General features: G+C 43.3%; 1 protein-coding gene across 1 annotated transcript; it reads right to left on the bottom strand.

The window, feature by feature from the left end:
• Window positions 1-1,071: 1,071 nt before the first annotated feature.
• TRADD (TNFRSF1A associated via death domain) lies at window positions 1,072-23,599 on the bottom strand. Its single transcript, XM_075325814.1, has 5 exons — window positions 23,534-23,599; window positions 12,287-12,425; window positions 7,920-8,200; window positions 6,251-6,446; window positions 1,072-1,888 (listed from the first exon to the last, which is right to left on the bottom strand). Exons 2-5 carry the CDS (start codon window positions 12,414-12,416, stop codon window positions 1,584-1,586), a joined length of 912 nt encoding a protein of 303 aa, XP_075181929.1. The 5' UTR covers window positions 12,417-12,425; window positions 23,534-23,599; the 3' UTR covers window positions 1,072-1,583.
• Between the last annotated feature and the right edge of the window lie 1,457 nt (window positions 23,600-25,056).

Here is a 25,056-nt window from a genome sequence, read left to right on the forward strand (position 1 = left end):
AACAAAGCCCCTATTTCCCATAGACTTTGTCTGGAAATCAAAAGGCATGCAATTTTGCATTAAAACGCTGCAGCTGAAAACGCTGCAGAAACGCATGAAAAAACGCAACGTGCGCACATGGCCAAAGGAATCTTGTTCCTGCAAGACAATGCTTCCATTCACACTGCACAAGCGACCACTGTAAAACTGGCAGAGCTGGGCTTCAGGCTGGTTGACCACCCACCTTATTCACCAGATCTAGCTCCCTCCGACTATCATCTGTTTTCAAAATTGAAGAAACACCTCAAGGGTACCAAATTTCACACCATTTCTGATGCCATTGCTGCTACGGATGCCTGGTTTGAGGCACAACTTTTCTTTTTTTTCTTCTTTATTTTTTTTTATATAGCGCTAACATATTCCGCAGCGCTCTACATACATTAGGAACGCTGTCCCCATTGGGGCTCACAATCTAAATTCCCTATCTGTATGTCTTTGGAGTGTGGGAAGAAATCAGAGGAAAACCACGCAAACACGGGGAGAACATACAAACTCCTTGCAGATGTTGTCCTTGGTGGGATTCGAACCCAGGACACCAGCGTTGCAAGGCTGCAATGCTAAGCACTGAGCCACCTTGCTGCACAACCAAAATCCTTTCCTTTGCTAGGCTTAAAGAACTGGGAATATCAATGTAAGAAGTGTGTTGTCATCAGTGGAGAGTATGTGGAGTAAATGTAAAGTTTCATCATCCTATCTCGTTTCTTTCTGGGTAAAGCCAAAGACTTAGCAGCAGCCCCTCGTGTATATATATATATATATATATATATATATATATATATATATATATATATATATATATATATATATATATATATATATATATATATATATATATAATATATATATATATATATATATATATATATATATATATTATATATATATATATATAAAATATAAATACAAAAGTATGTATGTATGTATATGTATATATATATATATATATATATATATATATATATATAAAGAAAAAAATAAAATATGAATATATATACCGTATACAGTATATATATATATTTCAAAAAAACAGCTTTTCAGTCTAAAATGACAATATATATGTTATTTTTTTTTCTTTAATAAAAACAACTTTTTTTGAAAACTTTTTTCATTCTTTGTTGTGAATTTCCTTTTAGGGATCACTTGATCAGCTCCTCAGCACCTTAGGCCTCTCCATACCCTGGCAACCATCATGTGTATCATACATTGACAAGGGGTTAACCCACTCCCTGCCCTTGGCATCACTTTATAAATTCCAGAAAACCCCTTTAACCAAAAAAGAATGGTATACCTATAGCCGGTTTAATCAAAGAGTGTTGATGACACCAAAGTAGACTTTCTGAGATACTTTAGATAGATGATCCTGTTACAAGCCGAGAGTCCATTACTTACATTATTGACACCGGTCCTAAGCCCCCTGAACACTGCTAGGTGAGGTATGGCTTGTATTTGAGCAGCCGGTGAAGCCCAGATCTGACTCCAAATCACTAATTTGAAGGCATAAAGTGAATATAGATGATAAAAAAAGTCCTCCCCAACCCGGTTTATTAGTTCAGTCCATTTTCCTGCTCAGCTAGCAGTCTCTCAGCTATGCCGGTCAGTCCATTTTCCACCAGGGCATCCACAAGCCTCTGTAACGTGCCTTTCTTTCCTTCACAATCGATGAAACGTTGGAGCATCTGGTAGGCTTGTTCATACAGACCTTCGCTATGGTATTCGTAGGCCACGGTTTCTATGGCCGGGTCTTGTAAAGCACGGCAGGTCTCCTTCAATGTCCTGCCCACCTTTTTCCAAGATGTTCCTACCAACTTGGCAAAAGTCTGGTGATGCTCGGGGGTCAGGGGCCTGTCAACTGAAAGACACCATTGGATTAGCAAAAAAAGAGAACGGAACATGAAGAAACTCAAACTTCCATACCAATAAACCACTCAAAAGTCTTCTGAATCTAGGTGGTAGTCTTCTCAAACAAGATGGTCTCTTTGGAAAAGTTCCACTGCAATTGGTAAGATTGCAGTGTTCTGTCGTGAAGCTGTGCCTTCTTTTTCTCCCACCCATATCTTAGCTGCCTGTAAGATTATATCCATCAGCGAGCCATGACAAAGAACTCTGACAAGTGAAAGCATGGATCTACACGACCTCTGCAGGTGTTCTGTGGTATCAAGTGCCAAGACGTTAGTGGCAGATTTTTTTAAGTGATCCATGGATCAGACTTTTTTTCTTAGTGATTGGATTGATCTCTGTGGAATTAGGAAGTCAATGTCTTAGGCTATGTGCGCACTAGAAATGTGAAGTTTCTCAAGAAAATTTCTTGAGAAACTTCTGCCAGTGAAAGATTTCCGGACCTGCGGAAAAAATCCGCACCAAATCCGCATGCGGTTTTGCCGCGGATTTGCCGCGGATTTACCGCAGGTTTGTCCCTGCAATAAATAATAAAGATAATCGATAGACAGATAATGGATAGAGGGAAAGATGGATAGATGAATAGATGAATAGATAGATAGAGGGATAGATAGATAGATAGAGGGATAGATAGATAGATAGATAGATAGAGGGATAGATAGAGGGATAGATAGATAGATAGATAGATAGATAGATAGATGAGAAAAACCTATATAATGTTCCACCTCCCTGCATTTTCTAAGCTGGCACCCTTTAGTGACTTTCATGTGGCACTAAAGGGTGCTTAGCCTTGTATTTAGCCATAAAATAAATAAATAATTAAAAAAAAACGATGTGAGGTCCCCCCATTTTTTGTAGCCAGCTAGGGTAAAGCAGACGGCTGCAGCCTGCAGACCACCGCTGGCAGCTTCACCTTGGCTGATAATCCAAAACAGTGGGCACCCCACGCTGTTATTTTAAATTATATAAATAATTTAAAACAAAAAACGTGCGGTCCCCCCCATATTGGATCACCAGCCAAGGTAAAGCGGACAGCTGGGGTCTGATATTCTCAGACTAGGGAGGTCCACTGTTATTGGACACTCCCCAGCCTAAAAATAGCAGGCAGCAGCCGCCCCAGAAGTGGCGCATCCATTAGACGTGCCAATCCTGGCGCTTTGCCCCAGCTCATCCCGTGCCCTGGTGCGTTGGCAAACGGGGTAATATATGGGGTTGATGCCAGTTGTGTAATGTCACCTGGCATCAAGCCCTGGGGTTGGTGAGGTCAGGCGTCTATCAGATACCCAACATCACCAACCCAGTCAGTAATAATTAAAAAATAGACAACAAAAAAAGTTTTATTTCAAAAAACACTCCCCAAAACATTCCCTCTTTAACCAATTTATTGAAAAGAGCACAATCAATTCCACGTCCGGCATAATCCAATAAGGGGGGGGGCACGGCGATCCATACCACAGTCGCTGTCCCAGTCAATGAAGAACAGAATGTTCTCCATTGGCTGGGAGAGCAATGCAGTGACCTGAGCTAACATCAATAGGTCAGCTCAGGTCACTGCAGGGGATGACGAGCGCTGCCATCAGGAGCATAGATGAGATCATTACCTTCTGTGATCATCTCCTGTACTGCTGACGTCAGCGCTGTCACTGACTTCTATGCCCGCCGCGTTGTCAGAAGTATCGCGAGAGCCCGTGACGTCACCGCTAGTGACAGTCCCGGGCCGCTCGCGAGACGGGCATAGACAGCAGTGACCGCGGTGACGTCAGGAGGCAGGAGATCGTCACAGCAGGTAATGATCTCACCTCCTGACAGCAGCGATCGTCATCCCCGCGGCTCCCAGCACTGCAGGGTGTCAGTGTCTGCCTGCGCTGCTGCGTGACAAGCTGCTGACACTGTGGGCAGACACTGACACGCTGCAGGGCAGGCAGCCGCGAGGCTGGAGCAGGACACAGACTGCACGGGCACCTGGAGGTCGCACGGAAGTGCTTTTGTGCGGCGTCCAGGGAGTGTGACGTGTGTTTACTCTGCTCCGCTTCCTCTTCCTGGCATAATGACATCGCTTCCTGCAAAACCGCAGGCAGCGATGAGCATTACCGCAGGTAATTCGCGGCTATTCCGGTGGTATACCGCACATCATTGCTACCTGCGGAATACCCCCGGAATACCGCAGGTACCTGCGGAAATTAATGGACATGCACATTTTCTCAAGAAAGTTTCTCGAGAAAATTTTCTCAAGAAATTTTCTTGAGAAAAATCCGCACAGTGCGCACAGCTATTTTTTTTTCTCATTGAATTTCATGGGAAATGTCTGCACAAAGATTGCAGACATTTCTCAAGAAATTTCTGAGGCAAATCCGCGGGTAAATCCGCAGGTAAAAAGCTCTAGTGCGCACATAGCCTTAAAGTGTTTTTGCAATTTCGGAAAAATTTAGAAAAATCAGAAATGTGAATTGTTAAGTCCCAGAGCTGAGACACTTACACATTTCTAGAATATAGGAACAGAAGTACTCAGAAGTACTAGGGGCTGCTCTTCTCGGAGACCCAAGATGGGCTCAGTAGAAAGGCTACGGAGAGAAATTCAGTCCTTAGCTAAGAGATTCTTCTCATGCATTTTTAGTGATCAGTAAGGGTCTCCACTCCCAGATGCCCACCAATCAAATCTTCTGACATCTCCACAAAATGTCTAAAGGTTTCTGAAACTGCAATGAGACATTTTGCCACATTCCTCAAACCATTCCTGAACATTTATTTGAAGAGACCACTACCAGTAGATCACCTTAAGTGTTTGCTTGGACCCAAAGCTTCTGAGCAGAATATTATTGGCACAATGTGACTGTAGGATAGCAAGGGACAGGGGGCTCCTATACTATTTCTCATGCTAGCGGACCGTAGGCTATCCCTGAAATCCGGATTACTCATAATGTTAGAGATGCCGGAGTCTTGTGCCTGACACTTCTCCTGACCAGAACTAATCTGTTCACCCCCAGAGAAGGAAGGGGCAGGAATGTGATGGCAATACAGATAAAGACAGATAAAGACATAAAGGGAAAAAACAAAAACTCAGAGACACCGCAAACTCACAGGAACAAACAGTAAGAAACTAAGGAGAAAAGCAAGAGAAGTAAGGCAGCAACAAAAGGACAACAAAGGTTAACTCCACAACCACTCACCAATGAATTACTAAAAACAACAGTAAATCTTTATCACAACAGCTCACCAGACCAGTATAGAAAAGCTATAGCTGGCATTAAAGGAAGAGGCCAGCCAGCATGTGATTAAAGAGACTAACAAGCAGCCCAGTAGAAATTAAAGGGCACTTTACATGCTGCTATATCGGTACCGATATTGCTAGCGAGCGTACCCGCCCCCGTCAGTTGTGTGTCACGGGAAAATCGCTGCCCGTGGTGCACAACATTGTTTACACCTGTCACACGGACTTACCTTCCCTGCGACGTCGCTGTGGCCGGTGATCTGCCGCCTTTCTAAGGGGGCGGTTCGTGCGGCGTCACAGCGGCGTCACTAAGCGGCCGCCAATAGCAGAGGAGGGGCGGAGATGAGCGGCCGGAACATGCCGCCCACCTCCTTCCTTCCTCATTGCCGATGGTCGCAGGTAAGGAGATGTTTGTCGTTCCTGCGGTGTCACACACAGCGATGTGTGATGCCGCGGGAACGACGAACAACCAGCGGCATGCACCACCAACGATATTATGAAAAGGAGCGACGTGTCAACGATCAACGATTTTTGCCGTTTTTGCGATCGTTGATCGTTGCTCCTAGCTGTCACACGCTGCGATGTCTCTAACGACGCCGGATGTGCGTCACTAATGACGTGACCCCGACGATATATCGTTAGCGATGTCGCAGCGTGTAAAGCACCCTTAACTCCTGCTCGCCTGCCCATGAGCTACAAGTCTGTTGGTTGATGCTCGAGTCTGCCTGTGCTGATCACAGACATCAGAGAAGTTAGCAGCCAGAGTGCAAGAATCTGTAGTGTCCACAGATCCTGACATGCCATGACAAACGCAAATGAAAACACTGCTAAAATGAACCAAAAATGTGTCAAAAATCCACAAATTTAACCCAACATTTTCCGAGCCAACAATCTGTTTTTGTGATGCAGGAAAAAAATGCCATGTGTGAATGTACCCTTAGGTGTCACCATGGGTGCTCTGGTCTTTCTGCAGCAGCACAGACCCATTTACAGCAACTAGCAATCCTTTGTGTGCTCCAACACCTTTCTATGGTCCAGGGGGGGTTATCCCTTATTTCCCACTTTACACGGTGGATTCACCTACATTTGATGATGGACATAACTTACTAATGTCTTTTCCCTGGAATTTGAAAGTGCTTTCTTCCGATGATATTGTTCGGAGAGTGTGCGGTGGAGATCCCTGCTTAGAGTCCTCTGCAGTCGATGGAGGAGGCGAATTAATGTTTTCCGGAGGTGAAGCCAATGAAACACTCATAAAAAGTCTGTCCAGGTCTGCAAGTTCATCATCCTTCTGATAACAGGGCTAAAGTAGAAGACAAAGTATTACTTACCACCACTTCATAGGAAATGTGCAGGACTTCCCTTTCCCCTAAGAACTGCATTATTAGCAAACATTGGATGAGAAGAAAAACTAAGCACCAAACCCTCTACCCTACATGAAAAAATGGCACCATAATGAGGGGTTCATTTTGATGTTTGCTATTGGACACTACAGGTGACTGTTTGCTGCACTATATATCCCGGGTGTGCTGAGCTGTCATGTTGATTGACAGCTCAGTTGTCCAATCTGGTGCAGGGGCGTGCTGAGCTGTTGAAGTCTTCAGTGACAGCTAAGCCGTCCAATCTGACACTTGTTCCGTTTCATTGCCCAGCTATTTAGCTCAGCAGTCAGTTTCAGAAGACTGCCAGTCTTAAGGCTACTTTACACGCAGCAATATCGGTATCGATATCGCTAGTGAGTGTACCCGCCCCCGTCAGTTGTGCGTCACGGGCAAATCGCTTCCCGTGGTGCACAACATCGCTTACACCCGTCACACTATACTTACCTGCCTAGCGACGTCACTGTGGCCGGCGAACCGCCTCCTTTCTAAGGGGGCGGTTCGTGCGGCGTCACAGTGACGTCATACGGCAGCCGTCCAATAGAAGCGGAGGGGCGGAGATGAGCGGGCGGAATATCCTGCCCACCTCCTTCCTTCCTCATTGCCGGCGGCCACAAGTAAGGTGAGGCTCCTCGTTCCTGCAGTGTCACACATAGCGATGTGAACTGCCACAGGAACGACGAACAACACCGTACACGCAGCAGCAACGATATTCGGGAAAGGAACGACGCGTCAACGATCAACGATTAGGTGAGTAATTTTGATCGTTAACGGTCGTTCCTGCATTTCACACGCAACGACGTCGCTAACGAGGCCAGATGTGCGTCACGAATTCCGGGACTCCAACGACATCTCGTTAGCGATGTCGTTGCGTGTAAAGCGGCCTTTAGTCTTCTGCTCAGTGGTGCTTATTGGACTCTTGTATTTGTGGTCTGGGAATTAATATTTTGCTGCCAGACCTCTGACTTTGTTTGACCTTCCTCTTGCCTTGTCCCTCTGCTCTGATCTACCACCCTCCAGGTATTCTGACTCCGAACCATGATCTGACTACGCCTCTACCTAGCCCCTTAATCTTGACGTGATCTCCTGGTATCTGACCCCGTGACGTTTGACTATCCTGCCTCTCGACTTGCCTGTATAGAGACTAGCCTCATCCTTTGTTCCCTTGCAAAAATTCACTTTGATGTTGTCTGTGGGCATAAATCGGGGGAGTGGAGCTGGAAAAAAGACAGAAACTCTCCCATAGGATTGTCGATAGCCATTGATAGACAAAAAAAACTTCGCAAAACCCAATTGCAAAAATTATATATTTTTTGGCCTAAAATATAGTCATCCTCTTAAAAAAAAAAGCCGAAAAACACAAGTTTACATTTTTTTTAGAAATAAACTGTAGTTACCTTTAAAGAGGAAATATACTTCAAACATTTCTCCTCTTCATCCAGTTCGGGGTCAAGACTCTCCGTGTCCGTCTTAAGCTCAAGACAAACTTCTAGGCACTCCAGATTAAGGCATTGACTGAGTTGATTTTCTAGGTGTCGATGAACCTTCTTCTCCTTGTATCCCTGAAGAAATCTCTCGCAGGCCGACTTTCCATAGAATTTCAGGTGAGGTATTAGTTGGAGGTCACTTTTTACAATTTTGAGGATCTCAATAAAGTTTGAGGATTCTCTGTAAAATTCTGCATGTCATAGAAAGAATAGAAACAAAGGTGACCCTTCAGAGGGATCTTTTAAAGGGAGTCTTAGTGGTTGGACCCCATCGTTTAGTAAATAGCCCCCAATAGCTTGTGCACACTGGCAGAATTTAAGCATCAAATACACTCTATAAAATGTACACCAAAAATGTCACGTGTGAACATACCCCTGGAGTGTCAAGGCTGAAAAACTTTTAAGGGTATTCCTTAGGAGGGTCTTAGAATGTCTTGATAATGATAGCTAGAGTCCTAACTAGAGTTGAGCGGATCGGCAATAATCCGGGTCCGACGGATCCGGATCGGGTTGCCGCCGAAGTCTGGATTCGATCCGGAATCTGCAGCCATGTAAATGGTCAATGGGAAGTCGGATCCGGGACGAGAGAGCGAGCGAGAGCGAGAGCGAGAGAGAGAGAGAGACTCCCGGGTAGTGGTCGGACTCGGATCGAGCCCTCAAACCGTGCGGATCCGGATTTTGCGGATTCGGGTCCGCTCAACCCTAGTCCTAACTGATAATCCCCTCCCCTAAAAGAATAAAAAATTCTGCAGAGTAGCGACAGTCACAGAAGAGCATACCTTCTCCCGACAGCAACAATTATTGTGCCACTTTCAGTATTGCTTTGCCTCCACTGGAGCCCCTTACTGTCCTTTCCCACAACAATATCCCTTTCATGGCCCCCATAGAGTATGATTCCCGCCTCCATAATTATAATATCCCACAATGATTTCCTCTACAATAATTTATCACACGAGTACTTCCATACACAAAATATGAAGACCCAACAAAGCCCTTCACACAGTATAATGTCCCCAAAGCTCCCCTACACACACTATAAGGCTGGAAACACCCCCACATGCTGCTGAAAAAGTATAATGCCCCCACAGGCTTCCTCCAACACAGTAAAAAAAGCTCCCATAGCCCCCCTTAAAGTATGATGACTTTCCCAGCCCTCCCCTACACACACAGTATGATGTCCCTAAAGTTCCCCTACACACATTATGAGGATACCACTGTGAAACCCCACATAGATTGATGGTCCTGAAAGAGTATAATGCCCCCACAGCTCTCCCCCCACACAGTAAAAAGGTCCCACAGCCCCCCATAAAGTATGACGGCTTCTCCAGCTCCCACATACACACAGACTGATGTCCCCAAAGTTCCCCTACACACATTATGAGGCTACCAGAGTGACACCCCCACATAGAATGATGCTCCCAAAAGAGTATACTCTCCCACAAGCCTCCCCCCCACACAGTGAAAAGCTCAGAGTCCCCCATAAAGTATGATGGCTTCCCCCCCCACACACAGTATGATGTTCCCAAAGCTACCCTACACAAATTATGAGGATACCATGGTGACACCCCCACACAGAATGATGCTCCTAAAAGAGTATAATGCACCCATAGCCCTCCCCCACACAGTAAAAAGCTCAAACAGCCCCCCATAATGTATGGTGGCTTAAGAAGTCCCCCCCCCCACACACACACAGGATGGTGCCCTCATAGATCTTCTCTATAAAGTATGAAGCCCCCACTAACCCCTATAATGTATTATAGCCACACTATCCCCACAGAGTATGATACTATTACAAAATATCCTAAACACAGTCCTCCCACAAGGTATGATACCTACACTGTGCCTCACACACAGTATAATGGCCCCAACAAGCATACAGAAGTACTTACTGACCAAAAACTACTCCCCTCACCCCATTCTTCCAATGCACTCCTCAAGTCTGTGCTGTTTATGTGGTGCCCTGGACAAGCCAGGGGCCACAGAGCACAACACCCACACACCCCACACTCCCAGCAGGCACACCAAAGCCAGAACACAAGACCCTTGTTGCCTTCCTCCAGGGGCTGATGTCCACACCAGGGGTGGAGCCAGGCGGTTGGTCCCGCCCACCGAGGAGTTCACAGTCCTGGAGGAGGGAAAACAGTCAGTCTAGTTTGAGAGGTGAAAGTGGAAGGAGGAAAAGTGACAGCTAAGCAGCCTGAAGTTGGTCCGGGTGTGTGGCCCGGACAGATCAGCAAGGTTGGCAGATGGTGGTGACCGTCTGCAGGAGTGGCCAATTGGAGTCTACCGTAAGGACCGTGGACGGGCGGTGGCCCGGCGGTACCAGACCGGTACACAAAGAGGAGCCAGCACCATCTGGCAGGGGCTTTTCGGACCCCGGCAAGGCTAGGAGTCGCCGTGAATTCGCCAAATCCGTTAGTGAAGGGGACCTCCTGGGTTTCCAAACAGTCAAGTCCCGACAGAAGGCAACCGTCCAACCGAGTGAGAGAGACACCGCCACCGCCAAGGCAACCGTTTTTCAGGGCCAGCACCTGCGGGCAAAAGGGGCTCCTCCGGCCCATATCCAAGGCGGGGAGCAGGTTACCGGTGGGAACCCATTGGAACCGTACAGACATCTTAGGTGCAGGGAAAGGCAGTCACCACCAACCTGCCGGGAGCAACAACACCGCAGCCGTCTGTGGGACCTGTCCATCCAGCAGTGTGTTTTACCGAGACTGTGTCTTCATCATTGGGCTGAGTGAGCCCCTGCGACCCTGCTCCTCGCCAGGCCCCGTAGCCCGCCTGCCATCAATCCCTACCCCATCACCGGGCCCCGGGACAACCAACCCCCTACCCACGGAGGGGAGAAATAACAACCAAGCTGCTCCCTGTCACCGCTCCCGGGATCCCCGTCCAGAGCAGCGGTGGTGTCACCATTATCACCACAACCGTGGGTGGCGTCACGGACAATAAATCCCCACAATCAAATCCCCTTTTCACTCACGGGCGAGGAACGCCGCTCGAATCCCCGGGATCCGGCCCACCGCTCGAGCCACCACCGAGCAGCAGCCGCAGAGCAGCAGCACCAGCGGCGGGGCCCGAGCAGTGGGAGAGCGCAGCGTCCCCTCCTCCGCCCGCGACAACTATGTGGACTGAGACTCAGATACGCAGACTGAATGGTAGAAGAGGGAGCCGGCGGCTCTCTGTTCCACCATTATACTCAACTAAATCTGCATGCTCAGGAACGTTGAAAGTAAGACAATGAGTGGGGAATTTTGGCCCCTGGACCTCCCAACTCACGAGTCCCATAGCAGTAGGGTGGTCTGACACTGTTATAGTAACAGGTCTTATTTTCTATCAGAAAAAAAATGTACTAAAGGTATATAGCTCAAATGCAGAGTAACTATTTGTTGATATAAAAGAACTGATCCAGTGCCGGGTACAGCTGCCATGTTAATTTTAGAAAGAAGAGGTTTTTATCCTGGTAACCCTTCCAACAAGCCAAACTTGTTCAGTCATTTTCTTATTGTAATGTCACCAAAATTAACATTTAACAAGGTAACATAGGCCTTTAGTGTCTGAGCTGTAGACCTTTTTTTGTTTGTTTTAATTTCAATGTACATTATAATCTGACCTTGTGGTGATTTGGCTTGGATGTCCACGTCTGGAAAGATTGTCACCTGTTTTAAATGTTTTCCACTTGTGAATAATCAATAATGGACTCCGAATACTTTGGATATGGTCTAAAAACCCTTCCCAGATTGAGGGGCAGCATTCCTTCTCTAAGATCATTTCTGATGCATTTTCTCCATGGCATTGTGTTAACATACACAGAAATGGGTGGCACGGTGGCTCAGTGGTTAGCACTGCAGCCTTGCAGCGCTGGGGTCCTGGGTTCAAATCCTACCAAGGACACCATCTGCAAGGAGTTTGTATGTTCTCCCCGTGTTTGCGTGGGTTTCCTCCGGGCACTCCGGTTTCCTCCCACACTCCAAAGACATACAGATAGGGACTCTAGATTGTGAGCCCCAATGGGGACAGTGTTGCCAATGTATGTAAAGCGCTGTGGAATTAATAGCGCTATATAAATGAATAAAATGAATTATTATTATTAATTATTATTATTAAATGTTCCAGACCAGCAAACTATCAAAACTTCTGCTCTTATAGATCTATTTTTTTTTAATGTCTTATGCGTAAAACTATAAAATTGAAAGAGGGTGTACGTTTTTTCATTAATGTATAAATATGTACCTATACATTTCACTTCTAACAGTGGATATGAACAGGAGTCTTACCTGAAATTACATTCCTGAGTACATTGTACACCAAGGATTTGTGCTTAACGTACAGATCGGGTAAAGAGGTGGGATCTGAGCGGATGAAGAGGTAAACGCTCCCAATCCAATCACTTGGATAGGAATTCATCTTTGGGGTCTGAAAATCAAAAGATCATTGTAGTAAAAAGGTATGGACACCACGATATGGGTTATATACAGATATGAACTACATAAAAAGCTGAGTCGCTTCCATAACTTATCTCGCACTGATCCTATATCCTTTACTGCCTGTGGGATCACGCTCCTCCACACCTGACTTCAGGAGTTTGACACATGCTATTGAGGTCAGCTTGACGTCACCGGCCAGCAGCCCATGTTACTAATCTAACATGGGCTGCTGGGCGGTGAAGTCAGGCTGACTTCAAAAGGACATGGCAAAATCCTATGCCATGCACCATCCATAGGTCAAATTGAGAACTTCCAAGACGCCCTGAATGTTCAGTTCTAAGCGTTTTCTGTGTTGACACATCATCAGCGCTGCAAGTAAAGGGGGCTGGCTGGTTTCAATATCCAAGCCAGCCCCCTTCTGTCTATATACATTAGCCCATCACACACAGCTGCTTACATAGGAACGCACGCTTTTTATTTTGGGTGCACACTGGTTAGTGACCGAATGCTTAATCTGCTTTCTTCAGCAAAAGGTGAAATTTCATAATCGTCCTCTGTAAACTTTGAAAGCTGTTCATTTTTTATCTTATACACTTTATAAAAAAGTAGGTAAAATTTGAGGAAATAGTCGTCCATGCAGCTGACATGGCTTTTTTCGTTAAGGAGCGTAATATGTACTTGCACTGTCTTCTCCTTACACAATACATCAAACATAGCACCACAACAACCAGCCAGCATATTCTTACCAAAAACAAGAATTGTTTCCACACTATTCTGTACCGTGAGAAATACTCATCCGTACTGCCCAAGCATATGGAAAAGGACACTTAATGGACGCAAATTCCAGCAAAACCATGGGTCTGATTCATGGGTTTAGAAATGCACCTGCATTGTGGCTACAAATTCCAGACCAACCATGGGTGCAGACATACACATGCATATTAGTTGCAAATCTCCGCCCAATCTTCTGCTTAGAAATGTACCATCAAATCCCAGTGTAACCATGGGTTTAGAAACGTACCATCAAATCCAGCCCAACAGTGGGTTTAGACATGTACCATCAAATCCCAGTCCAGCCTTGGGATTAGAAAGCTACCATCAAATCCCAACCCAAACATGGGTGTGCTTCATGGGTTTAGAGATGAAACTGTTTTATGCCTGAAAATCCCAGTCCAACCTCGGGCTTAGAAATGTACCATCAAATCCCAGACCAACCTTGGGCTTAATCATATGTACCATGAAAGCCCAGCCCAAACATGGGTCTACTTCCTGGGCTTGGAGATGAACCTGTCTTATGGCTGCAAATCCCAGCCCAACCTTGGACTTAGAAATGTACCATAAAAATCAAGTCTAAATACAGGTTTGCTTCATGGGCTTATAGATGAACCTACATTACAACTTCAAATTCCAGCCTAACCTTGGGCTTAGAAATGTACCATCAAATCCTAGCCCAACCTTGGGCTTAGAAATGTACCATCAAATCCCAGCCCAACCTTGGGCTTAGAAGTGTACCATCAAATCCCAGACCAACCTTGGGCTTAATCATATGTACCATGAAAGCCCAGCCCAAACATGGGTCTACTTCCTGGGCTTGGAGATGAACCTGTCTTATGGCTGCAAATCCCAGCCCAACCTTGGACTTAGAAATGTACCATAAAAATCAAGTCTAAATACAGGTTTGCTTCATGGGCTTATAGATGAACCTACATTACAACTTCAAATTCCAGCCTAACCTTGGGCTTAGAAATGTACCATCAAATCCCAGCCCAACCTTGGGCTTAGAAATGTACCATCAAATCCCAGCCCAACCTTGGGCTTAGAAGTGTACCATCAAATCCCAGCCCAACCTTGGGCTTAGAAATTTGTCATCAAAACCCAGCATAACCTTGCGCTTAGAAATGTACCATCAAATCCCAGCCCAACCTTGGGTTCAAAAATGTACCATCAAACCCCAGCCCAACCTTGGGCTTAGACATATGTACCATCAAATCCCAGACCAACCTTGGGCTTAAACATATGTACCATGAAAGCCCCCAGCCCAAACATGGGTCTACTTCATGGGCTTTGAGATGAACCTGCCTTAAGGCTGCAAATCCCAGCCCAACCTTGGGCTAAGAAATCTACCATCAAATCCCAGCCCAACCTTGGGTTTAAAAATGTACCATAAAAATCCAGCCTAAACACGGGTTTGCTTCATGGGCTTAGAGATGAACCTACCTTACGACTGCAAATCCCAGCCCAACCTTGGGCTTAGAAATGTACCTTCAAAACCTAGCCTAACCTTGGGCTTAGAAATGTACCATCAAATCCCAGAACAACCTAGGGCTTAGAAATGTACCATCAAATCCCAGCCCAACCTTGGGCTTAGAAATGTACCATCAAAACCTAGCCTAACCTTGGGCTTATAAATGTACCATCAAATCCCAGCCCAACCTTGGGCTTAGAAATGTGCCATCAAAACCCAGCATAATATTGGGCTTAGACATGTACCATCAAATCCAGCCCCACCTTGGGCTTAGAAATGTACAATCAAATCCCAACCTAACCTTGGGTTTACAAATGTACCATCAAATCCCAGAACAACCTTGGGCTTAGAAATGTGCCATCAAAACCCAGCATAACCTTGGGCTTAGAAATGTACCATAAAATCCCAACCTAACCTTGAGCTTAGAAATGTACCATCAAATACCAGCCCAAGCTTGGGCTTAGAAATGTAGCATCAAATCCCAGTCAAACATTGGGCTTAGAAATGTTCCAGCAAATCCCAGCCCAATGTTGGGTTTAGGAATGTAGCTTCAAATCCCAGCCCATCCTGGGGCTTAGAAATGTACCACCAAATCCCAGCCCAAACATGGGTCTGCTTCATGGGTTTAGAGATGAACCTACCTTATGTCTGCAAATCTCAGCTCAATCTTGGGCTTAGAAATGTATCATCCAAACCCAGTCTAAACATGGTTTTTCTTCATGGGCTTAGAGATGAACCTTCCTTATGGCCACAAATCCCAGCCTAACAGTGGTTCTGAACCAAGAGGTTAAAAATGCACCTCGATTTTGGCCACAATCCCAGCCATGGGCGCCTCCATTACTTTTTTGTAAAATTTGGCATAGCTCAGCTTTTCGCGGACCGTGAATTTCACAATACTACCCAGAGCTAGCTTCTCTTCCTCCCCTTTCTCTGTCTTGTCCCCAGTATGTCTGTACTCGTTTTCCCTCCTTAAGGGCCGCAGAGTAAAGACGAAACACATTCTTAGCTAAAGAGTGAACCAGTTTTTGCAATTCATTTGTTTGTTGGTAAAGAATGAAAATCTCGTGTCTCTAGATGATCAGGTTTCTTCAGACTCGTTTCTCCTCCGCAGAAGACTGTCTAGAAGTAGAAGATGGTAAATGAGGAGTTAAATTTTGCAGCGAGCGATCACACAAGGAAGTCTCTCCGTTAAATACCTAGAATCGGCCTGTGTCATCTCACGACCTAAATTACCTAGTATTTACCTTGTATTCGCAACCACAGCTACTATTCACCACCGCTACTACACCGGACATGTGGGCCTGACAACATCATATATTAGATAACGACATGACGTGGTAAATATGGCAGAGCAAAAACAAGGGCATCATTATAGATGGGGATTTCGGCACTACTCATCAACTATTGATGTCTACCATGTCTGGTACTAAGCTTTCCCTTCAAAGGAAGCCATGACCATATCTCCAACGTTCATGTTCAGACCTTCACTTGTTGCCTTCTTGATTGTCCAGCTGCACGGAAAAACCATAGTCCAGATATGCTCCTTGATTTCAAGGTTTTTTTAAGGTCCCCCATATACACATCAGATAAAAGTAGGCCAAACCTGCCAATGTCAGAGGGATGCCAGCATCTGACGTGTTTGAGGGCCTCTCAACTCTCCCTTGACAGTAGGAATGTCAACACCTGATCCTTTCTGCTTTCATGGTAGTGTCATGCAGCCTTTTTTTCCCTTTCCCCTTGATTATAAGACATGAGCACTCCCCAAGCTGTTCGCTCAGGTGTATGAAGGAGTTGGGAGAGATAGATTCGTTCAGAAGACACCTAACAGCAATCTCATGTGTATGGTCAACTTAAAGGGCATCCATCATTTGCCATAAATATGTTGTTTCTCTATCAGGTGTAAATTCCCCTTTTCTCCTGAATCCGGCGTTGTTTTTCTTTTGTTCCTATGCCTTTCCGTTCTTGAGATACGACCCCTTCTTTCCTGTATAAATATCCAGTCTTCAAGCCGAGTGGGCGTGGTCATTGAGAAGACTCCTAAAGAGAAGTGTTCACGACCACGCCCCCTTCAATAACAAGTCTAGATTTATATACAGGGAACAAATGCCTATATCTCAGGAACGGAGAGGCGCAGAAACAAAAGAAAAGCAACGCTGAATTCAGGAAAACTGCAGCATTTACATCACGTTAAAAAAAATTATGGATTTGTGGCACATGACGGGTCCTTCTTAAGTCTTTTTTTGTTTCCTTGCCAAGGCTTAAAGGGATATTCTCATCCCCAAGATCCTATCCCAATATATAATAGATATAATAATATTAGGAAATACTTCCAATTAGAAATGTAGTATAGTTCTCCTGAAATAGCCATGTCTCTTACCTCATGTGCAGGGCATTGCAGGACCTTAGGCATCCATGGCTATGACCACAAACAACTAACTGTCAGTATATGAGGGGACGTCCATGGCTATGACCACAAACAACTAACTGTCAGTATGTGAGAGGATGTAACCATGGACACCTAAGCTGCAATGCCCTGCACATGAGGTAAGAGACATAGCTAATCAGGAAAACTATACTGCATTTCTAATTGGAAGTATTTGCTAATATTATTATTATTACACCTACTACATACTGAGTTAGGATGTGAGTGGAAGTAACCATGGATATCTAAGCTGCTGCAATAATGCCCTGTACACGAGGTAAGAGACATGGCTATATCAGAAGAACAATACTACATTTCTAATTGGAGGTATTTGCTATTATTATTATTATTATTATTATATTACACCTACTACATACTGAGTTAGGATGTGAGTGGATGTAACCATGGATACCTAAGCTGCAATGCCCCGCACATGAGGTAAAAGACATAGCTAATCAGGAGAACTATACTACATTTCTAGTTGGAGGTATTTGCTATTATTGTTATTAATACACCTACTACATACTGAGTTAGTATGTGAGTGGGCGTAACCATGGATACCTAAGCTGCTGCAATGCCCCGCACATGAGGTAAGAGACATGGCTATATCAGAAGAACAATACTACATTTCTAATTGAAGGTATTTGCTAATATTATTATTATTATTATTATTATTACACCTACTACATACTGAGTTAGGATGTGAATGGATGTAACCATGGATACCTAAGCTGCTGCAATGTCCTGCACATGAGGTAAGAGACATAGCTAATCAGGAAAACTATACTACATTTCTAATTGGAGGTATTTGCTAATATTATTATTACACCTACTACATACTGAGTTAGGATGTGAGTGGACGTAATCATGAATACCTAAGCTGCTGCAATGCCCTGCACATTAGGTAAGTGACATAGCTATATCAGAAGAACTATATAACATTTCTAATTGGAGGCATTTGCTATTATTAATTATTATTATTATTATTATTATTATTATTATTGCACCTGCTACATACTGAGTTAGGATTTGAGTGGATGTAACCATGGATACCTAAGCTGCTACAATGCCCTGCACATGAGGTTAGAGACATGACTATATCAGGAGAACTATACTACATTTATAATAGGTATTTGCTAATATTATTAGTATTATGCTTACTACATCTTGGGATAGGATCTTGGAGATGGGAATTTCCCTTTAACCTTAACTGAAGGCACAAACTACATGTATTGTGACATATGATATCTTACGGGAAGACGCACCTGTACACAGGGAGTGGTTGTTCTTCTGGGAATCATCCTGATTATTTATGGGAAATGGGAGTAAATTATTAATTATGCAAGGCATGCTGGCTATATATAGTGGGTAGCTGACCATAGGCAAGAGATGATTACCCATGTGTTTTCAATAAGAGGAGAAAGCAGCTACCAGACTCCTCCAACAGCAACTTACCTCCCTGAAAGCGAAAAGATCGGACTCTGAAACTCTTCACTGCCCCAATACCATGTGTTGGTGGAGAGCCGGAAGGGCCTCATAAATCCCATTAAATTATTATTGTCCCTTCACTGCCCCATGTTCTCAGAAATATTTCATTAGAAATCTGTGACCCTTCACTTCTAAAGTCCCTGATTTACTGGTGATTCCGGGATCCTACGGTAGCAATTTATCTATGCTGAAAACAAAAAGATCGGATGCTGAAAGTCCAACTGCCCGATTCTTCACTCCCCAATATCAAGTGTTGGCGGAGAGCCGGAAGGGCCTCATACATGCTTTTAAATTATTACTGGCCCTTCAATGCTGCATGTTCTCAGAAATATTTCATTAGGAATCTGTGGGCCTTCACCTCTAAAGTCCCCAATTTACTGGTGATTCCCGGATCCTCTGGCAGCAACTTATCTACTCTGAAAACAAAAAGATCGGACGCTGAAAGTCCAGCTGCCCAATTCTTCACTGCCTCAATATCAAGTGTTGGCGGAGAGCCGGAAGGGCCTCATACATGCTTTTAAATTATTACTGGCCCTTCAATGCAACATGTTCTCAGATATATTTCATAAGGAATCTGTGGCCCTTCACCTCTAAAGCCACTGATTTACTGATGACCCCGGGATTAGACCTTTTTAAAAATATTTTAGGAAGTATTTGACCCCATTCGTAGTATTATTTATACTACGACCTAGTAAGCCTGCATGAGTCATGCCATGCCTGCAAACGTGAAATTCTTGTAAAATGACTCAGGTGGATATTCAAAGAGTGCGAGGAGCAGATCAAGTAACCGAACACAAAGTGCAAAGTCACAGCACAAACAGCAGCAGTCCAGAGAGAAGGAGGTACAAAAGGAGGAATGCCTTAGGAACACAATGAACAAACTAATACATAAATATATTGATTGTTTTTTGTTTCTCAGCCAGTCCAGAGCAGTCAAGAATTCCCTTATGTGTGTAAACATGATTGATATAGTCTAAAAACAGCGCCACCCCTGCTGACAGGCTGAATGCGGTATTGCAGGCCAGTCCTATGTTTCATGGGAGCAAAGCTGTAATAGCAGACACGACCCGTGGAGAGGTGTGATGTTATAAAAAGAAAGTAGTCTTGTTTTTCCAATCTTGTGCAACCCCTTTAATAAGGTGGGCACGCCCCTTTAATAAATATAAATTATAATGGAAATAAATAAATCGTCAAAAATTAGTCTTGGTATTTTCTTCTTCTGTAAAAGAGTACAGATGATAAATGTATGATCGCGGGGGGGGCAATCCCATGATCACTAGAATGGGGGTCCCTGACACTCCTGTATGTATTCACCTCCTATATGTTCATTGACTACTGGACTGATGGAAATCTCAGTACTATAGTAAAGCTCACGAATGGGCACTATTGCTCCATGGGGGGACTTAGTGATTGTGGGCCTCCTCCTAGTGATTGTGGGCCGCCTCCTAGTGATTGTGGGCCGCCTCCTAGTGATTGTGGGCATCCTCCCGGGCAGAACCCCAGTGATCATACATTGATGACCAGTCCTGTGAATATGTAATAAATATTCTTAATGAGCCAGCCCCGTGATCACTAGAATGAGGGTCTCTGGATGCATGAACCTTCTCTATATTCATTGTCTATTGGACTAGTGGAAATCATAGTACTATAGTAGAGCTTAGAAATGGGCATTATTGCTCCATGCAGGAACTTAGTGATTGTGGGCATCCTCCCAGTTGGACCCCCGGTGATCGTACATCTATGACCAGTCCTGTGAATAAGTAATAAATATTCCTAATGAGCCAGCTCCATGATCATTAGAATAGAGGTCCCCTGGTATATGAACCTTCTCTATATTCATTGTCTATTGGACTGGTGGAAATCACAGTACTATAGTAGAGCTTAGAAATGTACATTATTGCTCCATGCAGGAACTTAGTGATTGTGGGCATTCTCCTAGTGATTTTTGGCATGTCGGACCCGCAGTGATCATACATTTATGACCTGTGCTGTGAATAACCCCGTGATCACTAGAATGGGGGTCTCCGGATGTATGAACCTTCTCTATAATCATTGTCTACTGGACTGGTCGAAATCTCAGTACTATGGTAGAGCTCACGAATGGGGACTATTGCAGGCACTTATTGATTGTGGGCATCCTGCCAGTCGAACTCCCAGTGATCATACATTTATAACCTGTCCGGTAAAAAAAATAATAAATATTCTTAATGAGCCAGCCCCGTGATCATTTAAATGGGAGTCCCCGGGTGTGTGATCCTTCTCTATATTCACTGTCTATAGGACTGGTGGAAATTTCAGTACTATAGTAGAGCTTACAAATGGGTCCTATTGCTCCATGCAAGAAGTTAGTGATTGTGGGTATCCCACTGGTTGGACCCCGGTGATCGTACATTTATGACCTGTCCTGTGAATAAGTAATAAATATTCCTAATGAGCCAGCCCTATGACCATTAGAATGGGGGTCTCCGAGTCTCCTGTGTGCATAAACCTTCTCTATATTCATTGTCTATAGGACTGATGGAAATCTCAGTACTATAGTAGAGCTCACGCAATCACAGATCAAAAAATCCCAAACAAGTGTGCGACTGTGAAACTCACGGACAGCGCACAGACACCTCCACATGCAATATTGTAATGGATAGAAGTAATTATTTCTTTTTCTTGCATATAAGAAAATCATTCAATGTAAAAACAATCACACAGATGACAATCATTCCAGGTTTTTGTTTTTTTTTCATGTATGCGAAAAAGAAAACCTTAGAAGTCTGAATGAGGCCTTAAAGAGGAAAGTCGGCTCTGCTCACTTCCGCATGGGTGGGTGAGTGGGGCCAGTGATGAGATGTCTATAGATTGGGAAAATGGATTGTTAGCAATGATGGGGGTGGGAAATTGGCCCAAGGGTCATTGTAAAGACAATCAGGCATGAAGCTATCAAAGCCGGGCATCTGAAGAGACCAGTTAGAGAATGATTGTAGCAGACGACAGGATCTGGAGCTCTACACAAACCCTGTGCATGAGATCTGTGGGGGTCCCAGTGGTTGGATCCGCAACGTTAGGAATTCATCTATCCACAGGATAATTAATAACGGTGGCTCAGTGGTTAGCACTGTATACGATGGCTCAGTGGTTGGCACTGTACATGGTGGCTCAGTAGTTGGCATTGTACACGGTGGCTCAGTGGTTGTACACAGTGGCTCAGTGGTTAGCACTGTGCACGGTGGCTCAGTGGTTAACACTGTACACAGTGGCTCAGTGGTTAGCACTGTACACGGTGGCTCAGTTGTTAACACTGTACACAGTGGTTAACACTGTACACAGTGGCTCAGTGGTTAACACTGTACACAGTGGCTCAGTGGTTAGCACTGTACACGGTGGCTCAGTTGTTAACACTGTATACAGTGGTTAACACTGTACACAGTGGCTCAGTGGTTAACACTGTACACAGTGGCTCAGTGGTTAACACTGTACATAGTGGCTCAGTTGTTAACACTTTACACAGTGGTTAACACTGTACACAGTGGCTCAGTGGTTAACATTGTACACGGTGGCTCAGTGGTTAGCACTGTACACGGTGGCTCAGTTGTTAACACTGTACACAGTGGTTAACACTCTACACAGTGGCTCAGTGGTTAACACTCTACACAGTGGCTCAGTGGTTAACACTGTACACAGTGGCTCAGTGGTTAGCACTGTACACGGTGTCTCAGTGGTTAGCACTGTACACGGTGGCTCAGTGGTTAGCACTGTACACGGTGGCTCAGTGGTTAGCACTGTACATGGTGGCTCAGTGGTTAGCACTGTACATGGTGGCTCAGTGGTTAACACTACAGTATTGCAACACTGGGGTCCTGGGTTCAAATCCCACTAAGGACAGCAGGAAGGAGTTTGTATGTCCTCCCCGTGTTTGTGCGGGTTTCGTTCTCCAGTTTCCTCCCACACTCTGAAGACATCCTGATAGGGAACTTAGATTGTTGTGAGCCCCAATGGGGACAGTGATGATCACATCTGTAAAGCGCTTCGAAAGCACTACTTTAGTGAGTTAAATAAGTAAATAAATTTGGCCACAACACTTTACAGAGATGCCGTCAGTGCATTATGGGTGTGTAGATAATTGTCCCCCGATAAAAACGATACCTTTTTTCTAGCGCTCCGATGTGCCAGTCATGAGAAATCTAGTGTAGAAGCCATATGTAAATCCGGCTGGAGGTGCACTGGGGGCGTGTCAGAGCGCCTGAAAGCTGCAGCCCAAGTGCTCGGACACGCCCCCAGTGCACCTCCAGCCAGATTTACATATGGCTTCTACACTAGATTTCTCATGACTGACACATCGGATCTCTACAAACAAGGTATCATTTTTATTGGGGAACAGTGCTCTTCACAGGCATACCACTACTGCGATACGTGATCGCTCCCCTTTAAGCTTTAATCCTAAAAATATAAACTGATGGGGGCGAATTACCTTTAATTATTTGTTCTTCTATATATAAGCAGCTATCAGACAAATATCCTCTATATATATCCAGCGAATGCGAGTCTTTCAGTCTGGTCCCCCCCCTTGCGATACTGACAGGCCCGGACTGGCCACAGGAGGACCGGAGAATTCCCCGGTGGGCCCTTCTACGGTAGTATGTCACATCCCAGTATATTATAGAAGAATTGGGAATGGGATATTTGCATGTAGTTGATCAGTGGCCCCCAGAGTTAATATTCCCAGTCTGTCACATATATGGCGGCACTTTTGCTCAGAGTCCATGTTTGGTCCCCGGCATGGCACCTCACAAGTGGAGCCACACAGTAATGGCTTCTCATTACCGTCCCCACGTTCTGTGTCCCCAGTGCAGGTGAATACGCCACGTCTTCAGGTCTCGTCCGCCACACTTAAGACGTTCATACCCCAGAGCTCAATCCAGATCACAAAAAGGACAAAACTTCCATTATTTACCTGTTTTCCCAGCAGAATACCAGCTCTTCCGAAATCTGGTGCAGCTCACACCCCGTCCTGTGACACCACGGCTTCCCCACACCCACTTAACACTTCATCTGCCAAAGGAAACCCGGAAACTGCAAGAAAAAAAATCCGAAACCGAAAATAAACTTTATATATGCGACCAACATTGCGACACCAGAACTCACTGACGTGGGCGCTGAGATTCCTGTTTGGGCTTTTTTTTTTTTTTTTTGCAAAAATAAATAGGAAAAAAAAAATCTGTGTAGTGAAATCCGTAAGGCTCCGTTCACATTATGCTTTTTTTTTTCTCCTATTGCAGTCTACAATGGCGGTCAGGGGGGAGGAAGCAAAACCCATGGAAGTGATCAGGGCTTGTAACTCAACTTTTTTTTATATAGAGGCAATAAAACGGATGTGAACAAAGCTTCGTACACATTGGGGGACTTTTTAAATTATTATTATTATAATATTAATAATAATAATAATAATAATAGTTGTTTAATTATTATTTTATTATTTTTTTATTGTATTATTTTTTTTATCTAAACACATAATCATTTTTTGCAATACTTTTTATTATTATTATTATTATTATTATTATTATTATTGTAAAAATGATTATGTGCTTAGATAAAAAAAATAATAAAATAAAAAAATAATAAAATAATAATTAAACAACTAATAATAATAAGTATTGCAAAAAATGATTATGTGTTTAGATAAAAAAAATAAAAAAATAATAAAATAATGGTTTAATTATTATTTTATTATTTTTTTTTTATCTAAACATAATCATTTTTTTTGCAGTACTTTTTTATTATTATTATTGCAAAAAATGATTATGTGCTTAGATAAAAAAAAATAATAAAATAAAAAATAATATAATAATTAAACAACTACTAATAATAATAATAAGTATTGCAAAAAATGATTATGTGTTTAGATAAAAAAAATAATAAAATAAAAAAATAATAAAATAATAATTAAACTAATAATAATACTTATTATTATTATTAGTTGTTTAATTATTATTTTATTATTTTTTTATTTTATTTATTTTTTTATCTAAACATAATCATTTTTTTTACAATACTTATTATTATTATTATTATTATGTATTGCAAAAAATGATTATGTGTTTAGATAAAAAAAATAAAAAATAAAAAATAATAAAATAATAATTATTATTATATGAATAATATTATATTATATTAATATTATTATTATTAGTTGTTATTATTATTATTGCAAAAAATGATTATGTGCTTACATAAAAAAATAATAAAATAAAAAAATAATAAAATAATAATTAAACAACTAATAATAATAAGTATTGCAAAAAATGAGTATGTGTTTAGATAAAATAATAATAAAATGAAAAAATAATAAAAATAATAATTAAACTAATAATAATACTTATTATTATTAGTTGTTTAATTATTATTATTTTTTTTTTATCTAAACATAATCATTTTTTGCAATACTCATTATTATTATTATTATTTTTTTATTATTAT

Source organism: Anomaloglossus baeobatrachus, chromosome 10 (assembly GCF_048569485.1).
Source record: "Anomaloglossus baeobatrachus isolate aAnoBae1 chromosome 10, aAnoBae1.hap1, whole genome shotgun sequence".
Taxonomy (NCBI): domain Eukaryota; kingdom Metazoa; phylum Chordata; class Amphibia; order Anura; family Aromobatidae; genus Anomaloglossus; species Anomaloglossus baeobatrachus.